Here is a 22,833-nt window from a genome sequence, read left to right as displayed (position 1 = left end):
CCGGCATCACTTATGTAAAGGATAGAGTTCATGTTGAGACAGTAAGGAGGGCACAAGGTGCGACCGCCAGAAAGTTGGGCTCGAAAGTTCCGGATCAAAGCCCAGATCTACGTAATTGTCCTGGCAATGATATCACGAAAGCGTGTCAAAGGAAGTAAAAAAGGGGGGGGACATGCAAAGGGACAACAAGGTTTTAAAGTATGAAACACCAATCGGAGGTACGGGTAATGCCTTTGATCTCCATGCGGGATTTCGAAACAGTCATCCGAATATCCCCTTGCAGAAGCACAGAATGTTCTGTCGGAAGTCGGGTTGTCAGACGTCATGCATTCATGCATTGAATGTTAGAGGTGTGCGGCAACTGACCAGCAACATACCGATTTGACGTTCGAATGATTCCCCTTGAGACGTTCCGAAGCCACGATCAGGCTTGAGGCTCCGGTCCCTGAAATAAAATTTTGTTTCAATATCAATGTCTACCGTTCATGCTTATCTTGCGTGATTTCCAACATCCTTGCTGTGTCACGGCCCGCGGGTGATGCGCCGCTCGTTTCTATGGCCTGCTAATATGATAGCCACATGAGTCCTGGATTCCTGTAACCGTAATGCTACTTGTTCGCGCCCGATGCATCGATGAACAGCAAATCTTAACTTACCGTCAACACTGTTAAATTATAGTGCCACGTTTTAACCAGTATATCTCACTCCTCAGGGTAAGCTACTCGTGATGAGGATAGCCCAATTGTTTCAGTAATTCCGTATTTATGTATCCCCGTGCGTAGATTAATATTGTCGAGTTTGTACGAGCATCACGTGAGGTGACAAGAGTGTGACATTGGTTATTCGGTCTAACATGTCATGCTCCATCGGAGTCAGTGGCAAGTGCTCACCACTGCGAGCTACATCATGAAAGATCGCGTACAGGATGCAAGTGAGTAAAATATCGGTTTCCCTTAAATATTGACGTGACTGTCCATCCAGATTTTCCCAAGACAGAGGATGGTCGAGTTTACCACTTGGGTATACGAGCAGGAGAGGTAGCTAACCGAATTGTAAGTCAGAGGTGTTTCCCGCCTCTTCCAGCAGCTCATAAGTGTATGAGATTACTGTTGGGTCTATGTCACGAGCAGAGGGTATCGCAAAGATGCTGGACGCCTCCCCAAAGTTATTTTCCCTGTACTCGGAACGCGGTTTCCTTACCATCACAGGTTGCTACAAGAGTGTACCAGTATCCATAGTATGCATAGGTATGGGCGCACCTAATGCAGATTTTTTCATCCGCGAAGTCAGAGAATGCTTGCGTGGAGACATGCTTGTAATAAGGTCGGAACAGTCATCACAATCACGCTGAATTGTCGGACTAACGGGCTGTATCGGAAGGCTGGGGTCATGTGGTTGCTTGACTGACCTTCCCGTAGGATCGCTCGTCCTGCCCGTATCGAGCGTCGCTTGCACCCGAAACGTGGACTTCGATTTTGCTTCCTGCGATCCTTGGGAGGTTCCATACAGGTTGAGCAAGCCCGTCCGCATTATCATTGCTACTTTCACATCCGTTTACTCACGGAACGTAACCACCCCTATCAGGTCCCAGCAGATCCAGACCTTCATAGAGCCGTAAGTTGAATAAGGTACTACTTTATGAAGCCATCGCTCATTCCCAAGGTAGCTGTATGATGCCCTTGAAGCAACACGGCCATCTTCGCTCAAAAACCCTGTGGTTTCGAACGCTGTCAACGCATCGACCGACAGGTAGATGTTAATTTACATACCCTCGCCGCATTCCATCACTGATATGAAAGAAGTTTCTACTCATCTCAAGGGAGACAGACGTCCTTTCAAGACCACAATGCTTCTTTGATCGATCACCTCAAAGCCGCTGTATCTGGTCTGACAACGCTAGAGGTACGTGTTTCTTCACCGAAATCATGGACCTTGTCTTCGATAGACGGGGACTTCCTCCATAGATGGAAACGTTTTGGATATTCCATCTTGCGGCCAGCTGGCGTGGAGTTAAACAGTCGAGTTCGGCTGTCAATCCGCCATTAGCTACGGTTCCAGTCGTACCAGCATTCTCGGGAATACCCAGCGGGACATCAGAGAAGGTGGAAGTGCTCCTTCCTAGTCTCGATGAAGATACTTCTTCCAGACCGGTGATTAGGGCTGCGGCCGCCCAAATGGTATTCGCTTCACGAAGCTCTCAAGCGTTTATCAGTCCAGACCAGGTGAACGAGCTCGAAAAATGGAGTGGCCAAGGCGTGCTCGAAGCCCTTGTCAAATTCGATGTAGCCCCTGAAGTACGTATATCGATCTTTGTATGGTCTGCAATGCTCAGATTCGAGTTCTTTGATAGAAACTGCACCCTGTTTCTGGAAGTGTATGGAGTCTAATAGAACCTTCCAACCCACCGAGGGCGTTGTTGTAACAATCCAGCTCCGAATCGTCTTTAATACCACAGGGATGTGCACCGCTTGCACACCGCGAAATCGTGTCAAACAGGGAGATCCTTTTACTGGCTAAACCCTACAGCCTGCGGCCAATTAGACAAATTACATGATGTCAAACCCTTTTTTCTGTTAGCGCCTATCGCACAGTGAAACGGGATGAACGCGCAAGGCACATTATCCCACTACCGTCTCTTGTCAAATAACAGGCCTGCATATGCCTTCTGAGTTCCCAAATTCGACTTGAAATAGCGTGGCAAGACTTGTGGCAACCATGATGACGCTAGCCTCAAGAATAGCATGCGGAGCTTGGAGTTACTTTAAAGGATACATTGCTAGACCGGCTATTATGTTAGTTCTGTGACGACCTTCCGCGATGATCGTCGAGGTGAGTGAGTGCATCAAAAATCAAACATGAGGGACTTACAGGTTCAGCTTCATCACCGTGCTTCGCGGAAATGTGATCACCGATATACAACAACTGTACCAAATTCCTCAAGCAATAACGCTTCGTCCTCACTGATCTGGGGACAATCATCGACATTAACGCAGGCGATGGGAACAGGGCGCAAAGCCTCCTCGATAGGAATCAACGTCGACGGTGCTCCGTGGGAATTTTGCGTTATATGTGGCTTCGCGGGAGAAGACGGGCCTCCCCGTGGAGACGCCACGCGCGGTTTTTTCAAGGGCCGTATCTTACGGCCTAGAACCGTAGAAACAACGCTAGGCGCGTCCTTCTGAGCCTTCATGAGCATGCTGTTGCCTGCCGGCTGCGCACGCGCAAATACAGCTGCAAACAAGCTTTTAAATTTGAAGTCGGAGCAGCCCCAGAGTGTTATCCTTTCTAACTTTGGACAGACTCTAACGCCACATCCACGCGTTGCTTTGCGTTCCGCATCCATCGCGAGACCGTATGCCTCAGCAAGCGCTTCTAGCATGCCGTCCACACCAGTGCACGATATCAGCGTCAATGATACGAGGCCCGGCATGTAACCAAGCATGAGCTTCCCGTGCCCGGCAAAGACATCAAGATGTGACAGCGTGAAATGCGTAAGGTGAGGGAGACGGGGATCGCGAAATACATAATCAAGGCGCGGGAGAGGATGTTTGTGGTCACAATTTGGTGGGCACTTTCCGGCGTATGCAAATTCGAGTTGCTCGAGCACAGGGAAGAAGAATTGGCGCAGCGAAGAAATGAGGGAGTCACCATCTTGACAGCTGATGCACAGCTCCTTGAGCGCGGTCATGAATAGGACGCCTCCGAGAGGCTCTGCCTGGATGAAGGAATCTGGTTCGTCCCAATGATTACCGCGAAGCGAGCTGACGTCATTCCTCCTCGTTGGGGAGTTGGCGATTAGAATTTCCCATCGTTCCAATGCAGGCATACCAAAGAAAGACATGAAGGTGTACACATCGCGAGGGTATGCGAACTTCCATGTGAGGCTTCTGAGTTTAGGTAGTTCAAGGGGGGCCACGACGGTGAACCGATTGTCGGCTGTCTGTCCCTCGCTGTGTTCCTCAAGCACAACATCACGAAGCGGTGTGGTTTCCGTAAGAACTAAATCTTGGAGCTCTGGAATAAAACTCAGGAAATGGTGCACATGGGACATTCGTAGGATGTACTGAGGAGCACGATGGGATCTTCGCTGAGGGAAGGAGAGCTCGAGAGTTTGCACAGACCGTAAAAGAGATGGCGAAATGACACGCGGTGGTAGTTGTTGAAGACGGAGGTAGGTGAGGACGCTCGGTGTGTCGGAGAGACTCTGTCCATCCAGTTCATCCAGTACGAGTAGTGGTGTGCCCGCAAAGCATGGGGCAAGGCTTGCGAAGGACAGATCCAAGGAGCGTAATGACTTTAATTCGTGAAGGTTATCTATGAGTACTTCGACAATGAGTCGCATACTCGCAGAGGATGTGCACTCGAAGGTGATAGAGCGCACGCGAGAGAGGTGAGAACTCAGCATGTGGAGTAGACCTTCAGACGCTAGCCGCTCGTCCTCGGCAGCGTCATTGTCATCAACATGGTACGGTGGGGGAGAGAAAGTGAGATCGAGCAGACTAGAACCTGAGCGATTTATGAACGCGCATACCGGAGACGTGGACCACTTTCTGCTCCTGTAAGAAACGCGCGACCACAGTATAGAAGTGGCAAATGCGAGTTTGCGCCATTCCCGGCATACGTGTGTTATAATGACGGGCGATGAATTATACGCGAGACCTGCTGAGGTGTCTGAGTCGTTGTCCTCCGTCACAGAGACAAAGATTTGGATAAGCAGCTCCGAGGGCAGCCAGTTGATCGGATGTCTCTGACTCTCTAGCTCCATTATTTGAGATGCGAGTGCCACTTGCTCGGCCTTGACTGAGTCTCTAAGACGGGCCATGTCCTCCAAAATACGGACGAAGTCATCCTCACGACGCTGCAGGATAGCGATTTGAGCTTGCAAGACTTCAATCTCGTGGTCAATTGCGATGCTGCTCTTCTTAGACATGTCGAAAACAGAATGACGAAGAAAGAGGAGGATTTGAGCTGTTCATTCACAGAATGAACAGACTTGAACTTATATCAAAGCTTGTGCCAAACAAACATCCTTGGTGTGAGTTGTCGACAGCAACGTTGTGGCGCGCTTTGTTCGGTCAAGGTGATATCATATCCGCAAAAGCCTGAACTAAGTACATACGATACTTATCGTAGACTCACGCCCTACGCTACGGAGCTATTTAATTCATTATCGTGCTAAAGCAGTCAAATCAGAATTCGAGACAGTCTGATGATCGCAGTACCTGAGGCCACAGGAAAGTACAAGCACAAATGCCGTTTGCAGAAGACTAGGCCAATCGTCAAAAATAAAACAGCGCTGAGTACTGAGTGTTGTTGGAATTGTAATGTCCGATCTGATACCACGAGTTCTGGTTATGCAACGCCCTGAGCAACCATCCAATGGTAGTTGATTGTCGGAAGGTGATTTGACTTTTGTTTTGGGACTGGCTAAGTGTTCTGCAAACAGTTGTAATAGGCGTTAAAGGGCTCCTTACTTAGGTGCATTGCAAGCACTTGATATACAGTGATAGCTGGACGTCAGTGACCAAACATTGAAACTTCAAAATAGACCAAGTAGTATGGGAATTGCCGTACATTCAGCACAGCTTTTCAGCAAGTCGTTTCGGTGATTCGGGTCCTTTTGTGAAATTCTTATTTGGTCATGGCCAGGTGTCGGGGATAAACTGCACATCATGAAAGTGTACCAGCGCTTAAAATCATAGACTCGACTGTAAATCGAGTTTCGGTAGAATTCTCTCCCACAATCTGAGACTGTGCCTCGCTGTCGGGCACCATTTGGTGGCCAGTATGTACTCAATTTCCGCTCTGACTCAATCAAGTGAGTACTCATACTACTACCCATGTGACTCCTGTTCCAACGGATGGGACTACAAAGTTAAGGCCGACTTATTGCTGAGACCTTGAAAGTGATTAGTGATCTTTTCCCAAGCGCGGTAGTCAGCTGGTCTTGCGAGCTCGTCCGTATGATCATCATGATGATGCTCATGATGTGGCACGAGGACTTGTCAACACGAGTCTGTACGTTACTGACCTGATTCTTTTCATTTATCTCTCACAGGTGATTTAAATTATCCCTTCCGAAATCCCGCTGCGATCGTAAGGGGGAGTATATTCGGGCCATAAGTATAAATGCAATCCCATCAGATGAGGTTCATCACCAGCAACAGTACTGTCGTCCTCTCAGGTCCGCTGTCATGTTCACCTTGCTCTTGAGTGTCCTGTACACCCTAGTGCCTACAGTCTGGGGAGAGGTTTCTCAGCGTGCTACCCTAGGAAACAAGCTCGCTTCCAATGGCACCGGAACGCCTTACTCGATGAATGTCACAGACTGTCCAGGTAGGACAGAAGTTCAAGCTTTGTAGAGTTGCCACTGACATGATGGCGGGTTTCAGGATACACTCTAGGATCACTTCAAGAGTCTGACATTGGTCTCACTGCTCAGCTCACACTCGCTGGACCGGCATGCAATGCTTTTGGACTCGATATCGCAAACCTCACAATCGAAGTCACTTACCAATCACAGTCCACGTATATCATTTTCCGAGTCTTTTAGGTGCAGCGCTAATGGCTGGTTTCAGTTTACATGTTAAGATTTATGATACTGCCAACCAACAATTCACAATCCCCGAGTCGGTGATCGAACGACCTGCCGCACCAACGACATCTTACACGGGCAACTCCGATCTTGTATTCAACTTCGATGCAGCGCCTTTCGCATTTTGGATCACGAGACGCTCTGACCCGGACGCAATGCCATTGTTCGACACGAGAACTTCATCGTTGCCACCAACACCTATCCCGCCTTTCAATGCATCTGACCCAAGCACGGCGTTTGATGGTTTCCCTCTTGTATTTGAAGATCAATACCTCCAGGTGTGCATCCATCATTCCCGCTGAGGTTGCGAATATGGCTTACAGTCACCAGGTTGCTTCCGCTCTGCCGTACGGCACCAATATCTACGGATTGGGCGAGGTAATTGCTAGCAGTGGATTTAGACGCGACATTGGGACAGATGGGGGCGTAGGCACCATTCAGACGCATTGGGCTCGCGATGTTGCAGATCCCATTGATCAGAACATGTAGGTCACATGGTTAGAAATGATGCTCTCGTGGCGATTCATAATCGTGTTTAGGTATGGCTCCCATCCAATCTACGTCGAACATCGGTACAATGCGACTACCGGAAAGGCGTCTGCCTCTGGTGTTCTTCTCCTTAGGTATTCAACTGCAACTGAATCTCAATGCAATCTGTTAATAGCATTCCTTAGTTCCGCGGGTTCAGATACCTTCCTGCAGACGCCCCCGAACTCCAAGGTATCATTAATCGAGTACCGCATGATTGGTGGTATCCTGGACTTTTACTTCTTCTCTGGTCCCTCGGATGCAGAAGTCATTGCCCAGTATGGTTCAGTCATCGGATACCCTATGTGGCAGCCAGCGTGGGGCTTCGGGTTCCACCTTTGCAGGTGATGTTCTCTGCATTGCGATTGGCGTGGAATAGACTCACTTGAGTCATACAGATGGGGGTACCACAATGTCAGCGATGACATCGAAAATGTTGCGCAGATGCGCGCGGCGGGCATCCCCCTGGAAGGTCTGCCATATTTTGGACACCCGTTACTCGTGATCCTCACTTCACGCTAGTTCAATGGAACGATATCGACTTGTACCACGCTTACCGCGACTTTACCACTGACCCAGTGAGTTTCCCCGGGGATGAACTTCGCGCGTTCATTCAAGAATTGGTGAGTATTCAATCATCCACATAGGTTCGCCCGGTCCTCATTCCAGTGAAAGGCCGCGAATAACCAACATTGTAAATGCGCTTGTACCTTTTCCCTCCCAAATTTGATCGAACTTGTCGTCAGATATTCCCATTGTGGATGTGGGTGTCGCTATCACGGTAAATTCAACCGACGTCGTAAGTTGACATGCTACTATGGTCCCATGCTTCCTGACCGTATCGTAATTCAGTATGATCCTTTCACACGGGGCGTTGAAGAGTCAGTTCTTTGTGCCTGGTAACAGGCTAAAGTGCTGAATGCATTACAGAGATGTGTGGATCAAGAATCCAGATGGGTCTCTGTACCTCGGTCAAGTCTGGCCTGGATACACCGTCAGTCACTTATGGCTCGTGGAACACTAACAATTGAACGTGCTTTTCTAGGTCTTCCCAGACTGGTTCAGTGAAAACATACTCTCTGTATGGACTGAAGCTCTCAGAAACTGGACTGAAATGGGTGTCGAATTCTCTGGTATTTGGCTCGACATGAACGAAGCAAGTTCATTCTGTAGTGACTCCTGGTAAGGCGAGCTTGTGTGTGTTTGGTTTGAAGCTGACTGACGAGAAGCGGGACCGGTGCGAACTACTCTGCCCTTGCTCCCCTGAGCGTGGCCGGTACGGTCGTCACCGGGTACCCTGAATGGTAAAGCAACTGTTTTGAGCTAATGTACTGAATGCTACTAACGATAATTGATGAAGCTACAATGAGACGATATGGGGACCTAGTGGGAACATGACTATCAATGGCACCTATACAAATTCATGCACAACAAGCTCTACTACGACTCTGGTTGAAAGACGTGACGTTGAAGGACGTGGTGTTGAAAGACGCGGCGTCGGTGCTGGTGGCGAGCAAGGCGTCGATCTCAACAGCCCGCCATATGCTATCCATAATGGCAAGTTTTATTTGTCCTATACTACGGTTTTGATCTGACTCGGAATAAAGCTATCGGATCCCTTTACCGCAACACTCTGGCGACGAACGCGACCCACTCCGGCGGATATGCAGAGCTCGACGTGCACAATATGTTTGGATTCATGGAGGAAAAGACAACGCACCTTGCGATTCAATCTATCATCCCCGGAAAACGTCCGTTCTTGATCAGCAGATCAACCTTCCCATCTGCTGGAAAATGGACTGGACATTGGGTATTTTGAATCCACTCGGCTGAATTGAGAGTGATGTTGACTTTTTAAATAGCTCGGTGACAACTACAGCAAATGGCAGTACATGTACCTCAACATTCAGGGCGTTCTGCAGTTCCAAATCTACCAAATTCCGATGGTTGGCGCTGACACATGTGGATTCAGTAAGTATCTTCCGCATGTAGATTGGCGTCCTGTTAACTATCTAAACAGACGATAACACTGACGAGGAGTTATGCAACCGTTGGATGCAGCTCTCGGCATTCGTTCCCTTCTACAGGAACCACAATACGTATGCTGCCCTTCCTCAAGAGCCTTACCGCTGGGAAAGTGTGGCAAATGCATCCCGCATCGCCATCGCTGCTAGATACTCCCTACTGCCGTACTGGGTAAGTGTGTACGTTTTCCAGTGATCAAGAGGTTGACAATAGACATACAAAAGTATACGCTTTTTGCCAACGCCTCTATGGCCGGCCTTCCGCCTGTCAGGGCGTTGTTTTACGAGTTCCCTGACGAACCTGAACTTTTCACAGTAGACAGGCAATGGCTCGTTGGAAGTGACATTCTCGTGACTCCAGTACTGACACCAGGAGCTACGACCGTCGACGGTAACAGTCCAAACCTCACCAATGACATCCCTGATTGACATACTATCTTACAGGTATCTTCCCGGCCGCGGTAGCGTAATCTGGCGCGACTGGTACACGCACGGCGCTGTGAATGCTACGTCTGGAGGGAACACAACACTGGACGCTCCCATCAGTCATATCAACGTCCACATCCGCGACAACTCCGTTCTATTGCTGCACCAAGAGCCCGGGTACACGATCTATGAGACTCGCGAAGGCCCCTATTCACTGCTTGTGTCTCTCAACGCAGCAGGCACAGCATTCGGTACTGCATATGTGGACGATGGGATCAGTTTCCCGCCTGGACCGAGTCGGAACCTCACATTCCAGGCTGCAGAAAGCACACTCAAGATTCAGAGCGAGGGTGCATATGGGATTGCGCAAAAGTTGGAGACAATCACTGTGCTTGGGGTGCAGAAGCCTGCCCAGGTTGAACTCCAGGGATCATCGACTGACGGTTGGACTTATAATGAGGCCACTGAAGAGTTGGTGGTGTCGAATGCGTCTGTCGACCTCAATGGACAGTTTACCTTAGCGTGGAAGTAGTTGTTCTCTCGCATGGACATGTTGTGCAAGTGCATTATTAGACCACCATTGGTTTCGGATAGTTGCACAACGTCATTGAGTGGTCCATCCTCGGTATGTCTGACTTGGAGGCGGAAGGGGATGAGAAGGTCCTGTAAGTTCACATGTCCGAATCATGCAGAGGTTGGGTGTGTAAAGAACGATTATATTCACTCATCGGCGGTCTGTCTAGGGGAGACTAGCAGAACAGAATTTACGAGGAATGTTGAATGCAGTCTGTATCAACTTCCGACTCCCTAAGGCAAGTATGTGCATACTACGTTACCGAGATCATCTTGACAAGGCCTGAAGGTGGATTGCTTGTCACGGACAATCAGTCGGCGACTCTCACAAATAAATCTCAGCAGATGTGCCCCGGCTGAGGTAGTGCACTGTAAGAGAAACAGATTTCGTGAATCGAAAAAAAAAATTGTTGTCAACAGGTTTCATACCAACGCTTCCGAAGGAATGGATTTCGAATCTGTTATAATACCTGCTTGGCTATGGCCGTCGAAACTATCATGAGCGAATTTTTAGGGTGTGATAAGAGCAAAAAGACTGTCATCAGCAGGTTTCAAACCTGCACCCTCCACGAAAACAGATTTACAATCTGGTAACAACCACTTCGCGTCCTTCAAGTTAAGTTAGACCCTCGATGATCTATCCACGAGTCAATGTCCAAGGTGTGATTATAGAAAAATGAATGTGTTGGCAGGTTTCGAACCTGCGTCATGCAAGCGGAGCAGATTTTGAATCTGTTTACGCTGACCACTTGGCTAGGACTAGTTAAGATGGATCACAAAAGAACAGTCATGTATAGATGTGCAAGTGTGATAACAAGAAAAACGGCGTAGCAAGTTTGCAGGCAGGTATCGAATATGCACTGTCCGGGAGGGCCATATTTCGAATATGGCATGGTACTCGCAGCGAGATGTTGCCTGGCATAGAACAGCATCACCATGGCCAGCGAAAACGGGAGGGCTCGGAGGAGCAGTGTTGGATGTTTGAGTGTCTTGGCCGAGTTCATTTTGGAGATTTAAACAGAGTGCCTGCGCGCGTGTCGACGCAGTCTCCAGCTGAACACCAATTGCATGATATTTGCCTGTGACGGCCTGAAGAGCAGGAGGGCGCATGGTGCAAGGCCACAACATGGAGCGGTACACAATGACCGTGACCGCGGTTGGCTTATTCTATGAGTCCGGGAACATTTGGTCCGAGACGAAGTGAAGTGTACCAGAGAAGAATCCATAAACGAGCAAGTGCGTCTTTTAGGCAGAATTAGTCGGGTCATAGCAGTTTGATGCGTTCGAACCTCGGTGTTCTACAAGGATGTTTTCTCGAGGTCATCATTTATAATGAAGTTCGTGATTGATCCACGCGAGTCCAATTTTTCAAACCTGATGGTGGGAATGCCATCAACAACGCCACTCAGTTTGACAGAGAAGTAGAGTGCGCTACCCTGACAGAACCGAATGTGAATGTCGATTTGGTCGGTTGCGGGAGCCAGTCGTGGCCTTTTCTACTCTTCCGTGTCAGCGGGCTCTTACTACTGTCGAGGAACCTTGTTGGGTCTAATAAGTTCTATGCACAAGAATTGTAACATGACTGCTAAAGGAAACTGGCCAGAGCTCTGGTTTCCCAGAGTCAGATTTTGGAGATCATCATGTCACATGATAGAGAGCTCGGTGATGTCAGAATCCTGGGATCGCGCGACTTTTCTCGAATCACGTGCTCGGTCCAGAAGCCCTGCGTTTGATTCATTTCTGAAACTTTTCTCTTTCGATCGCGTCTCATTACGTCGAGTCTCATATATATCACTATAATACTAGTTATCACAACGGCGCCACAATTATTGTTCATCTCTCACCTTCACCTCTTGAACCACTGATACAGTCGTAAGCATTCGTAAAGCGTTCGCTATGCGGCAGGGTGACCAAGATTTAATTTCGCGGGGGCAAGTAGGGGGTTTTAACGTCCGAAGTTCCATTCAATGGCCACACGTAAGATGCAAGAGCTCGCGTATATAAGTATAAATACAAACCCACCATACATTCCCCATCTGCAGCGGATTCTTTCTCTCAGGTTGACCTCATGTTTTCCTTGCTGTTGGGTGCCCTGTACGCCCTGGCCTCTACGGTTTCAGGAGTAGCCTCAACTACTGTTCGGCGCACCGCAACGCCTTACACAGCGAATGTCACAGACTGCCCAGGTTGGAGTGTGTTTTAATGTCTTGGGAGTTGACATTGACAATGGCGGGGTCTAGGATACACTCTAGGGTTGCTTCGGGAGTCTGACATTGGTCTCACTGCTCAGCTCACACTCGCTGGACCGGCATGCAATGCTTTTGGACTCGATATCTCAGACCTAACCATCGAAGTCACGTACCAGTCACAATCCACGTATATTGATTCCAGAGCCTTTTCGATGCAACGCTAACGGTTGGTTTTAGTTTACATGTCAAGATTTACGACACTGCCAACCAACAATTCACAATCCCCGAGTCGGTGATCGCACGGCCTGCCCCGCCAACGACATCTTACACGAACGGCTCCGACCTGATATTCAACTACGATACAACGCCTTTCGCATTTTGGATCACGAGACGCTCTGACTCGGACGCAATGCCATTGTTCGACACGAGAACTTCATCGCTGCCACCGACTCCTATTCCACCTTTCAATGCATCTGACCCAAGCACGGCATTCGATGGTTTTCCTCTTGTATTCGAAGATCAGTATCTCCAGGTCTGTGTCTGTCACCCCTGATGTAAATCCGACTTATAATTACCAGCTTACTTCTGCTCTGCCATATGGCACCAACATCTACGGTTTAGGTGAAGTCATTGCCAGCAGTGGATTTAGACGCGACATTGGAACAGATGGGGGCGTGGGCACCATTCAAACGCATTGGAATCTCGGGGTTTCGGATCCTATTGATCAGAACTTGTAAGTTTCATGACTAGAAATCATTCTTCACGTGGCGATATGCGGGCTGGTCAGGTATGGTTCTCATCCAATCTACATCGAACATCGGTACAATGCGACTACCGGAAAGGCGTCTGCCTCTGGTGTTCTTCTCCTTAGGTATTCAATTGTACTTGAATCCCGATTCTATCTGTTAATAACATTCCTTAGTTCCGCGGTTCAGATATCTTCTTGCAGACGCCCCCAAGCTCCAAGGTATCATTAATCGAGTACCGCATGATTGGTGGTATCCTGGACTTTTACTTCTTCTCTGGTCCTTCGGATGCAGAAGTCATTGCCCAGTACGGCTCAATCATTGGGTACCCTATGTGGCAGCCAGCGTGGGGCTTTGGATTCCACCTTTGCAGGTAATGTTCTCTATTATGTGAGTGACCTCGAGAAGACTCGTTGAAGTCATGCAGATGGGGATACCACAATATCAGTGACGACAGAGAAAACGTTGCGCAGATGCGCGCTGCGGGTATTCCCCTGGAAGGTTTGTCATGTCTTGGTGAGACTCATCGCTCATAATCCTCACTTGGCAATGCAGTCCAGTGGAACGATATTGACTTGTACCACGCTTACCGCGACTTCACTACCGACCCAGTAAGTTTCCCTGGTGATGAAGTTCGTGAGTTCATCCAAGAATTGGTGAGTATTTCCTGCTGGGCGCAGCTAGTTCTGACTTGCGTGACAGGCCGCAAATCATCAACATTGTGAATAAGCTTGTGATATTCCACTGCCAGGGTTGATCGAACAGCCCTTTAGATATCCCTATTGTCGACGCGGCTATCGCTGTCACGAGGAATTCAACTGACGTCGTGAGTCTCTAGACATGCTGTGGTTGGACGCTTCTGACCATATGTCGGTTCAGTATGATCCTTACACACGGGGTGTTGAAGAGTGAGTTTTACTGTTCTAGTAGCGATCCCTAGCTATGAATGCGCTGCAGGGATGTGTGGATCAAGAATCCAGATGGGTCTCTATACATCGCCGAAGTCTGGCCCGGCTACACTGTCCGTCATTCCTGATTTGTGGAATCTCTCTTCAATCGATTAATTTACATGCTTTTCTAGGTTTTCCCGGACTGGTTCAGCGAAAATATGCTCTCTGTATGGACCGACAGTCTCAAAAACTGGTCGGACATGGGTGTGGAATTCTCCGGTATTTGGCTCGACATGAATGAGCCAAGCACATTTTGTAGCTACTCCTGGTACGGAAAGTTTTTGTTCGTGCGTCGCTTTAAGCTGATTGGTGAGAAGCGGGACTGGTGCGAACTTCTCTTCCGTCGGTCCCCTGACCGATGTCAGCTCGGTGGTTATCGGATATCCTGAATGGTATGTCAATTGGAGGGTTTTCAAGACGCTGAATCCTGCTAACAATCTTTGATAAAGTTACAATGAAACACTCTGGGGACCTAGTGGGAATATGACCATCAATGGTACCTCTACATACTCATGTGCCGCCAACTCGACCACTATGACGATGATAGCAAAGCGGGGTGTTGGCGCAAGTAGCGAGGAAGATGTTGATCTCAACAACCCGCCATACGCTATCCATAATGGTAAGATTCAATCTTTATATACCATTATTGCGATACGACTATGAATTCCCTGGAACGCAGCGGCCGGATCTCTTAACCAGCACTCCCTGGCGACCAATGCCACGCACTCCGGCGGATATGTGGACCTCGACGTACATAATATGTTCGGGCTGATGGAGGAAAAGGCGACGCACCTTGCTATTCAGTCGATCTTGCCTGAAAAGCGTCCATTCCTGATCAGTAGATCAACCTTCCCCTCTGCTGGAAAATGGACTGGACATTGGGTATTTTGAATCCACTTGACTGAATGGGGCGTGATGTTAACTTTTTAAATAGCTTGGTGACAACTTCAGCAAGTGGCAGTACATGTACCTCAACATTCAGGGCGTTCTGCAGTTCCAAATCTACCAAATTCCGATGGTTGGCGCTGACACATGTGGATTCAGTAAGTATCTTCCGCATGTAGATTGGCGTCCGATTAACTATCTGAACAGACGACAACACCGATGAGGAGTTGTGCAACCGTTGGATGCAGCTCTCGGCATTCACACCCTTCTACAGAAACCACAACACCAATGGTGCACTCCCTCAAGAGCCTTACCGCTGGGAAAGCGTAGCAGATGCATCCCGCATCGCCATCGCTGCTAGATACGCGATGCTGCCGTACTGGGTAAGTGTGTCCGCTTTCAAGTGTTCATGAGGTTGACAGTACACATACAAAAGTACACGCTTTTTGCCAACTCCTCTATGGCTGGTCTTCCGCCTGTCAGGGCGTTGTTTTACGAGTTCCCTGATGAACCTGAACTTTTCACAGTAGACAGGCAATGGCTCATTGGAAGTGACATTCTCGTGACTCCGGTACTGACACCAGGAGCTACGACCGTCGACGGTAACAGTCCAAACCTCACCAATGACATCCCTGATTAACATACTATCTTACAGGTATCTTCCCGGGCCGCGGTAGCGTGATCTGGCGCGACTGGTACACGCACGCCGTCGTAAACGCTACGTCTGGACAAAACACGACGCTAGATGCTCCCATTAGTCACATCAACGTCCACATCCGCGACAACTCCGCTCTATTATTGCACCAAGAGCCCGGGTACACGATCTACGAGACTCGCGAAGGCCCCTATTCACTGCTCGTGTCTCTCAACGCAGCAGGCACAGCATTCGGTACTGCATATGTGGACGATGGGATCAGTTTCCCGCCTGGACCAAGCCGGAGACTCACGTTCCAGGCTGCCGAAGGCACGCTTACGATTGATAGCAAGGGAGAATATGAGATTCTGCAGATGTTGGAGACGATCACTGTGCTTGGGGTGCAGAAGCCTACCCAGGTCTCATTCCAGGGATCGCCGGTTGACGGGTGGACTTATAAGGAGGCCACTGAAGAGCTAGTGGTGTCGAACACCTCTGCCAACCTTAATGGGCAGGCGACTTTGGTGTGGAGATAGTTTTTCTACGGCATATTCAACCACTGGACAGATCGCGCAGTGCGTGATTACAAGAAACATTCACTACTGGCGTCGTCGATTTTGGAACGACTAAAATTGGAGCATGACACGCAAACTTGGACCCGTGCTACGTAGCTGCTTCAGCACGAAGACCTCTAAATATTATAATAGAATTTCGGATCTGTTTGGAACCGCTAGAAATACAGCAAGGCCTGCAATACAATCGCGATGGATGTCATTGGATGATGCATGCATTGCAGCGTTGTAGGCGATAGATTGGTGATAAGTAGCCGGGATCCGGGTGAGCAAGTCGAGATTGAGAGGAACGTTCTATACACAGCAACCAACAGCAAAACAGGTCCACTGCGTGCTGAGTGACTCAGGCCGCTGTCAAGTGATACACTAGGGGTGAAAAAATCACCTAAAAGGTTTTAATTGTGGACCCCATCTAAGTATTACAATCCCGCATCTACGAACCATTATCTTCTTTCGCGTCGGACTTTGAATGAGCAGTAGTCTAGGCCTATAGGAGTGAACATTAAGTCGTTGGTAACCCTGAACCGAGTTCAACTTTGTGACTACTCTCCTGCTTACACTTTTTTTTTTTGGTTTTGCTGCTCAGCAACCGAGCAAATCGACTGCCAAGACATGTTGGCTACCTCTCGTGTTTCAGCCCTCACCTCACAGGTCGCCAAACAGGCTGTTCGGGTCGCTGGTCAACGTCAAGCTGCCCTTACCGCTGTCAGACGCCGCGGAAATGTGTCTGTTAGGTCTATCCAGTCGGTAGCCCAGACTGATAGGGTACGTTGAAAATTTGAGTGCGCAATGTGGTTTCTTGATTGTACTATATATACAGGATACAATAACTAGACTTTTATACTCCATTGGAACTAAGCGAGAGGTCGAGCGACACCTTCGTATATTCTCCTCCTCCTCGCACCCGTCGCAACCTGCCAAGTTCGCCGTCATCAAGGTCGGAGGAGCTGTGTTGGATCAAATAGATGAACTGGCCCTCAGCCTGAGTTTCTTGTATCGTGTTGGCCTCTACCCTGTAGTACTCCACGGTGCAGGACCGCAACTGAACGGTATCATTGAGTCCGAAGGCGTCATTCCAGATTATATTGATGGAATTCGTGTCACTGGTACGACCTTTGAGCCAATATTGTTAGGTTTTGATGGCCAATATCTTTTTAGATGCGAAAACCTTGCAGATCGCCCGTCGAGTGTTCCTCGAACAAAACCTAAAGCTTGTCGGTGCACTCGAGAAGCTAGGCACTCGTGCCCGCCCTATCACCTCTGGCGTATTCACTGCCGATTATCTTGACAAAGAGAAATACAGACTTGTTGGAAATATCACTCGCGTTGATAAGCGTCCTATCGAGGCATCCATCAGAGCAGGCGCATTGCCCATTCTGACCAGCTTAGCCGAGACACCTGACGGCCAGATCCTGAATGTTAACGCTGACATTGCCGCTGGAGAACTCGCCAAGGAGCTTGAGCCTATGAAGATCGTCTTCCTGAATGAGAAGGGTGGCATGTTCCACGGCATTACAGGCGAAAAGTTGGACGTCATCAATCTGGACGAGGTAAATTCTATCTGGCATTACAATGTCACCAGTACACTGATTGCTCTATTTGTAGGAGTATGAACAGCTCATGAAGGAGCCGTGGGTCAAGTACGGCACAAAGCTCAAGTTGCGTGAATTCAAGGAGCTCCTTGACCACCTACCCCGCTCCTCGTCTGTTGCTGTCATCTCTGCCGACAATTTGCAGAGGGAGCTGTTTACCGACAGCGGTGCTGGTACCCTAATCCGCCGCGGTTACCGGCTCTTCAAACACAATAGCATCGAAAGTCTCGGCGCAGATCGCTTCCGCCAAGTCATTCACGATCGTGATCCTGAGGTGCAATCTGGCGTCTCAAGCGTCACTAGCGTCCTCAGCGTCCTCCAAAAGACACCGTACACCATTTACGGTGACGAACCCCTGGACGTAGTCGCCATTGTCACACACCCTGAAGGTGAAGTGCCCATCATGACGAAGCTTCTCGCCTCTCGCAGCGGAGTTCTCAACAATGTCGTTGATAACGTTTTCAACGCTATCAAGAAAGATCATCGCAAGCTCTTCTGGACTGCGAAGGTCGACTGATGACAACCGGTCCTGGCACTTTGAGCGCGCTGATGGAAGCTTCACGCGTGCTGGCAAGAGCTTGTTCTGGTATGGTGTGCAGGATGTTGCTGAGGTGCAGAGATTGTCAAGGATTTCGAAGCCAAAGACAGGCTTGAAAGGGCATACTTACCTGTAGGACCGTCTGCTCCCCCTCAACGTGGGTTTTCTGGTGCCACTAGGTCTTATTCTACCCTTGCTCGTCGTCAAGTGCCTTCCGGTTCTCGGGGGTATGCAACTGCTGTCACTTCGCAGCCCACATCTACTGAGCCCAAGCGCCTCGCCTTGATCGGAGCGCGCGGATACACAGGACAGGCCCTTGCAAGCCTTCTTTCCGGCCATCCTTACATCGATCTCACACATGTATCATCTCGACAGCTGGCAGGATACCCTCTGCAGGGATACACAAAGTCCTCAATCACGCACAGCAACCTGTCCGTTGAGGACGTTGAGCGTATGGAAAAGGATGGGGAGGTTGATGCGTGGGTCATGGCGCTCCCCAATGGCATCTGCAAGCCATTTGTTGATGCAATTGACCGTGGCGCAAGGGTGCGCAGCTCCGGTGAATCAAGTGTCATTGTCGACTTGAGTGCGGACTACCGTTTTGAATCCGGGTGGAAGTATGGGTTGCCTGGTGAGGTGTCTGTGTAAATACCCTGTTGAACTCCCAAATTTACATGTATTTTTGCTCCCATTTTCTTTCCATGGTTCTCTCAGAGCTCTACGGGCGTGATGACATCCGAAAGTCGAAGAGAATATCCAATCCTGGATGCTATGCCACCTCCACACAACTACTTATCGCACCATTGCTGAAGTACGTAAAGAATTCGTGCGAGCCTATGGTGTTTGGCATCTCAGGGTACAGCGGTGCTGGGACTGTCGCAGGCACGAACGACGTAGATGGCAAGCCGACGACGGTGCCCAAGGTCACACCAGAGAGCCTCGCTGGTGGTTTCCGTCCGTACTCGCTCACAGACCACATCCACGAGCGTGAAGCTGGCCGTCACCTAACTAGTCTGCTCGCAGATCCCACCAACCCCATGAAAGTTGCCTTCATACCCTCTGTCGCACCTTGGTTCAGCGGTATCATTTCGACATTGTCCGTACCACTTAGTGAGAAGGTTACTGCACGGGATATCAAGGCCCTGTATGAAGAGAAGTATGGTGGAGAGAAATTGATACATGTCAAAGTGGGCGTTCCAGGTCTGTCAGATATTGAGAATAAGCACGGCTGGAGTGTAGGAGGTTTCCAAGTCCACAGCGAAGGCGATCGAGCTGTTGTCGTGGTATGTTTGTCTTTCCTGTATCCTAGGATATGTCACATGTGGCTGACTGAGTTCAGGGTGGCTTGGACAATCTTCTCAAGGGCGCCGCAACGCAGTGCTTGCAGGTACGTTCTGCCAAGATAACCCGGGAGGTGTCAGCAATCTGATTTCTTGACAGAATTTGAACCTTACTCTCGGTTACGACGAGTATGACGGGATACCCATTGATTAAACATATCAACAGGGTTTGCTCTTGTATTTCTGCGGCATTCTTCGGGCATGTAGAACGTTGCATGATCTAGTAAAAACTATGTAATATCAGTGATTGAAATCATTCTGCGCCTTCAGACACAGGTGTTCTATGTCTGCCGGGGTGCAGCTTATTAACCGATATCTTATCAACTGCATCATTCCCCCAGACGACCAGCGCACGGGCGCGGTGTACGCGCAATATTAATATTATTAATGTCTTCAGGGTTTGACGCTTGCAGTTGACAGTTGGGCGTCTGTCCATAATTAGATCCGTCTCAGGCTTGTGCATTGTACTAGTCGACCGCGTAGTACGAGCACTACTGACTCCACCTCTGTGCACTACTTTAGCGCATAGATTCCTCCGCAACCTATGGCCGGCAGCAACCAAGAATACTTCCAGTCTGCCTTATACCAGATCCCAGAGCAGGATCCAGTCATTCCTGGGGGAACTCCCCAGTGGAGCAACGCGCCCGGAGTAAGTTACAAAGATCGCGCAGTACCAAACGTCAGTGTCTGAGTCGAACTACGAACAGAATACAGAAAATTTGATCTTCTCATTCTTTCACAGGTAACACAACCTGTGGGATACCAGCCCACAGACGAGCAACTTTTCATGCGCACTACATACGGAGAATTGCTCCCCAATGCAGATTTTCTGAAGCAGCACTTCTTCCACGAGGGTCGTCTAACTGAGGCCCAGGCTTTGTATATTCTCCAACAGGCGATCTCGCTATTGACTCAAGAACCTAACCTTGTAAACGTAGAGAGTCCTGTGACAAGTGAGTCCGGCCTGGGTCGCAAGTGGGCGTGTGAGCTGAATGATTCAAGTATGCGGGGATATCCACGGGCAATACGTGCGTTATCCACGTTTCTATTCTGCTTGCCTGCACTAAGGTTTTGGGGTGGGGACAGTATGATTTGATGAAATTGCTGGAGATCGGTGGAAATTTTTCTGATAATGCCTATCTGTTCCTCGGTGATTATGTTGATCGTGGAAATTTTGGAATCGAAGTAAGTATTCAGATCCTTTGCAGAATCTGTGTTCTGATCCTGGCCTAGTGTCTGCTTTATCTATATGCGCTCAAACTCCAACACCCAAAGCGCATCACGCTACTACGAGGAAATCACGAATGCCGACATCTAACGGAATACTTTACTTTCAAACGAGAGTGTAAGCTCTCATGCGGCGGCCTGCGTCATATGCTGCTTACAATGCGATCATAGGTCTCCATAAATATTCACCAGCAGTGTACGATGCCTGTATAGCTTCATTCTGCGCTCTTCCAGTCTCAGCGCTCGTAGATAACCGCTTTTTCTGCGTCCACGGGGGCCTTTCGCCAGAGTTGGTGACTTTGGAGGATCTGCGTAGGGTCTGTTTATTCCTGTGATTCACTTGAGTGCGTTCCAGACTCACCCAAGGCGTAGCTCGACCGGTTCCAGGAGCCTGGGTCGAGTGGCTTATTGTGTGACCTGTTATGGTCCGATCCTGTAGTTAACTTTGGATATGAACACGAGCATTCACAGCAGGGTCCGCCCCTGCCTCCTGGCACCACGTTCGAGCATAACGGGGTGCGAGGGTGCTCATACTTCTTCACGTAAGTGGTGTCATGTGCAACAGGTCATTTCCTAGTCTGAATTAACTGAAGATACGAGGCGGCATGCAAATTTCTGGAGCGTAATAACTTGCTGGGGATTGTGCGTGGGCACGAAGCTCAGGATGCAGGGTAAGGTGTTCTTTGATTAGGGTGTGCTGTATCGCTCTCTACTGAAACAATAATTTCAGGTACATGATGTATAGAAAGACACCGACGAAGAAGTTTCCCTCTGTCATTACAGTATTTTCTGCGCCGAACTACCTGGATGTATATCACAACCGCGGAGCAGTGATTAAGTATGCAAACAAGAACATCACTATCCGTCAGTACAACTCGAGTTCTCATCCATACTGGCTTCCCAATTTCATGGATGGATTTACGTGGAGCTTGCCTTTCGTCGGTGCTAAAAGTAAGCTAGAATGAATTCACAAATCAGGGTCCGTTTACGGTAGAGTTTACAGTCACAGAGATGTTGCTCGCGATCTTGGCAACATGCAGCCCAGAAGAGCTAGAAGACACCGAAGTTTCTATCGAAGAGGGAGATGAAGCCAGCAGGGCCGTTACGGACCTTGCCCTGCCGCCTTCCGAAGTTGCAGCACGTAGGCAGGCGATTAAGAACAAGATTCTTGCGGTTGGAAAGATGCAACGGGTCTTCCAGCTTCTTCGGTCCGTGATTTCTGCAATTTGATTTAGTGCGGGATACTCACTTGGCTGGTTGCAGCGAGGAGGCCGAGAACGCATCGGAATTGGCTACAGTCGCAGGCGAAGAGGCTATTGCTGGTTTGGGCCGTGTCGGGTCAGATTTGCTTACAGCGCAAGGCACGCAGATGAGGCACTATATTCGCAACTTCGCCGACGCGTAAGCACTATTGTCAATTCTTCCGTCGTGGTCATTTTCTTATCTGCTACACTCGTATAGTCGCCGCTCAGATCTGCTGAATGAGCGTTTGCCGATATTCCAACCAACGGATTCGGTGACTGACTTCCCTGTGGTACCAGCACCGAGTATGCGGCGTCGCGGCAGCGGCGACATTGACGGGGTGAGTATGGAGGAATTGATCCGCCGGGCACTAGAGGAACCCGATGAAGACGGTCTTCAGGGCGGAACGGTGGAACGAATTGCTGAGCGTGTCGCGATCGGGAGGAAAGTAACAGGGAAACCAATGCCTTTGAAGAGATTTGAGACTGCGTGACGATCTATGTACGACATGATGATCTAGACTGCGACGCCCAAGGAGGATACCTCTGATTCCTGTTTCGACACCCGCACTGGTACATCACTTAACGAATGAAATGCAATACAGGCAGCTTGACCACAAATAGCCTACAGGGTGTTGTGCAACCACTTGAGATGTCGATGAATGTCTGAAAGAGTTTATACTGAATGGTGCTCGACGGTCAGCAAACTCCATATAGAGCAATCAAGCACACCTTCTAAATAATCAGCCGCGAGGAGCCTAATCGACGCACGT

General features: G+C 49.2%; 6 protein-coding genes across 6 annotated transcripts; 5 read left to right on the top strand and 1 right to left on the bottom strand.

Moving 5' to 3' along the window:
• Positions 1–962: 962 nt before the first annotated feature.
• Positions 963–2,422, top strand: BJ212DRAFT_1273980 (nucleoside phosphorylase domain-containing protein; the record flags this gene model as incomplete). The annotated part of the gene is made up of 8 exons (XM_041331128.1): positions 963–1,052; positions 1,103–1,323; positions 1,381–1,522; positions 1,585–1,614; positions 1,667–1,749; positions 1,803–1,902; positions 1,965–2,294; positions 2,351–2,422. Coding segments are annotated over 8 exons (1,068 nt in total), but the record flags the coding sequence as incomplete, so codon positions are not given.
• Positions 2,423–2,905: 483 nt separating this feature from the next.
• Positions 2,906–4,930, bottom strand: BJ212DRAFT_1300429 (uncharacterized protein; the record flags this gene model as incomplete). The annotated part of the gene is made up of 1 exon (XM_041332990.1): positions 2,906–4,930. One exon carries the CDS (start codon positions 4,928–4,930, stop codon positions 2,906–2,908), a length of 2,025 nt encoding a protein of 674 aa, XP_041191951.1.
• Positions 4,931–6,194: 1,264 nt separating this feature from the next.
• Positions 6,195–10,105, top strand: BJ212DRAFT_1481816 (glycoside hydrolase family 31 protein; the record flags this gene model as incomplete). Its single annotated transcript, XM_041340318.1, has 20 exons — positions 6,195–6,336; positions 6,393–6,528; positions 6,579–6,873; positions 6,926–7,080; positions 7,135–7,218; positions 7,270–7,467; positions 7,522–7,595; positions 7,646–7,746; positions 7,799–7,817; positions 7,870–7,922; positions 7,976–8,004; positions 8,054–8,117; positions 8,169–8,305; positions 8,353–8,427; positions 8,484–8,629; positions 8,686–8,933; positions 8,986–9,094; positions 9,144–9,319; positions 9,373–9,480; positions 9,521–10,105. The coding sequence occupies 20 exons, from the start codon at positions 6,195–6,197 to the stop codon at positions 10,103–10,105; spliced, it is 2,934 nt and encodes a 977-aa protein (XP_041191950.1).
• A 1,788-nt stretch (positions 10,106–11,893) lies between these two features.
• BJ212DRAFT_1360885 (glycoside hydrolase family 31 protein) lies at positions 11,894–16,540 on the top strand. Its single transcript, XM_041335894.1, has 22 exons — positions 11,894–12,018; positions 12,083–12,332; positions 12,387–12,522; positions 12,573–12,867; positions 12,914–13,068; positions 13,123–13,192; positions 13,258–13,454; positions 13,509–13,582; positions 13,637–13,737; positions 13,784–13,802; positions 13,855–13,907; positions 13,961–13,989; positions 14,039–14,102; positions 14,163–14,299; positions 14,349–14,423; positions 14,481–14,650; positions 14,711–14,913; positions 14,966–15,074; positions 15,124–15,299; positions 15,353–15,518; positions 15,572–16,456; positions 16,508–16,540. The coding sequence occupies exons 2-21, from the start codon at positions 12,215–12,217 to the stop codon at positions 16,084–16,086; spliced, it is 2,862 nt and encodes a 953-aa protein (XP_041191949.1). The 5' UTR covers positions 11,894–12,018; positions 12,083–12,214; the 3' UTR covers positions 16,087–16,456; positions 16,508–16,540.
• Positions 16,541–19,961, top strand: BJ212DRAFT_1569065 (uncharacterized protein). The gene is made up of 9 exons (XM_041342019.1): positions 16,541–16,887; positions 16,943–17,228; positions 17,281–17,672; positions 17,728–18,222; positions 18,271–18,300; positions 18,334–18,883; positions 18,967–19,535; positions 19,592–19,639; positions 19,693–19,961. Exons 1-9 carry the CDS (start codon positions 16,735–16,737, stop codon positions 19,744–19,746), a joined length of 2,577 nt encoding a protein of 858 aa, XP_041191948.1. The 5' UTR covers positions 16,541–16,734; the 3' UTR covers positions 19,747–19,961.
• A 175-nt stretch (positions 19,962–20,136) lies between these two features.
• On the top strand, positions 20,137–22,554 carry BJ212DRAFT_1447484 (Metallo-dependent phosphatase; the record flags this gene model as incomplete). The annotated part of the gene is made up of 12 exons (XM_041338405.1): positions 20,137–20,271; positions 20,335–20,545; positions 20,595–20,620; positions 20,679–20,777; positions 20,826–20,937; positions 20,991–21,136; positions 21,192–21,361; positions 21,413–21,490; positions 21,550–21,770; positions 21,823–22,027; positions 22,083–22,220; positions 22,281–22,554. The coding sequence occupies 12 exons, from the start codon at positions 20,137–20,139 to the stop codon at positions 22,552–22,554; spliced, it is 1,815 nt and encodes a 604-aa protein (XP_041191947.1).
• Positions 22,555–22,833: the final 279 nt, after the last annotated feature.

This window comes from Suillus subaureus (assembly GCF_016647635.1).
Source record: "Suillus subaureus strain MN1 chromosome Unknown BJ212scaffold_20, whole genome shotgun sequence".
NCBI lineage: Eukaryota > Fungi > Basidiomycota > Agaricomycetes > Boletales > Suillaceae > Suillus > Suillus subaureus.
This window is presented reverse-complemented; position numbering and strand designations above follow the sequence as displayed.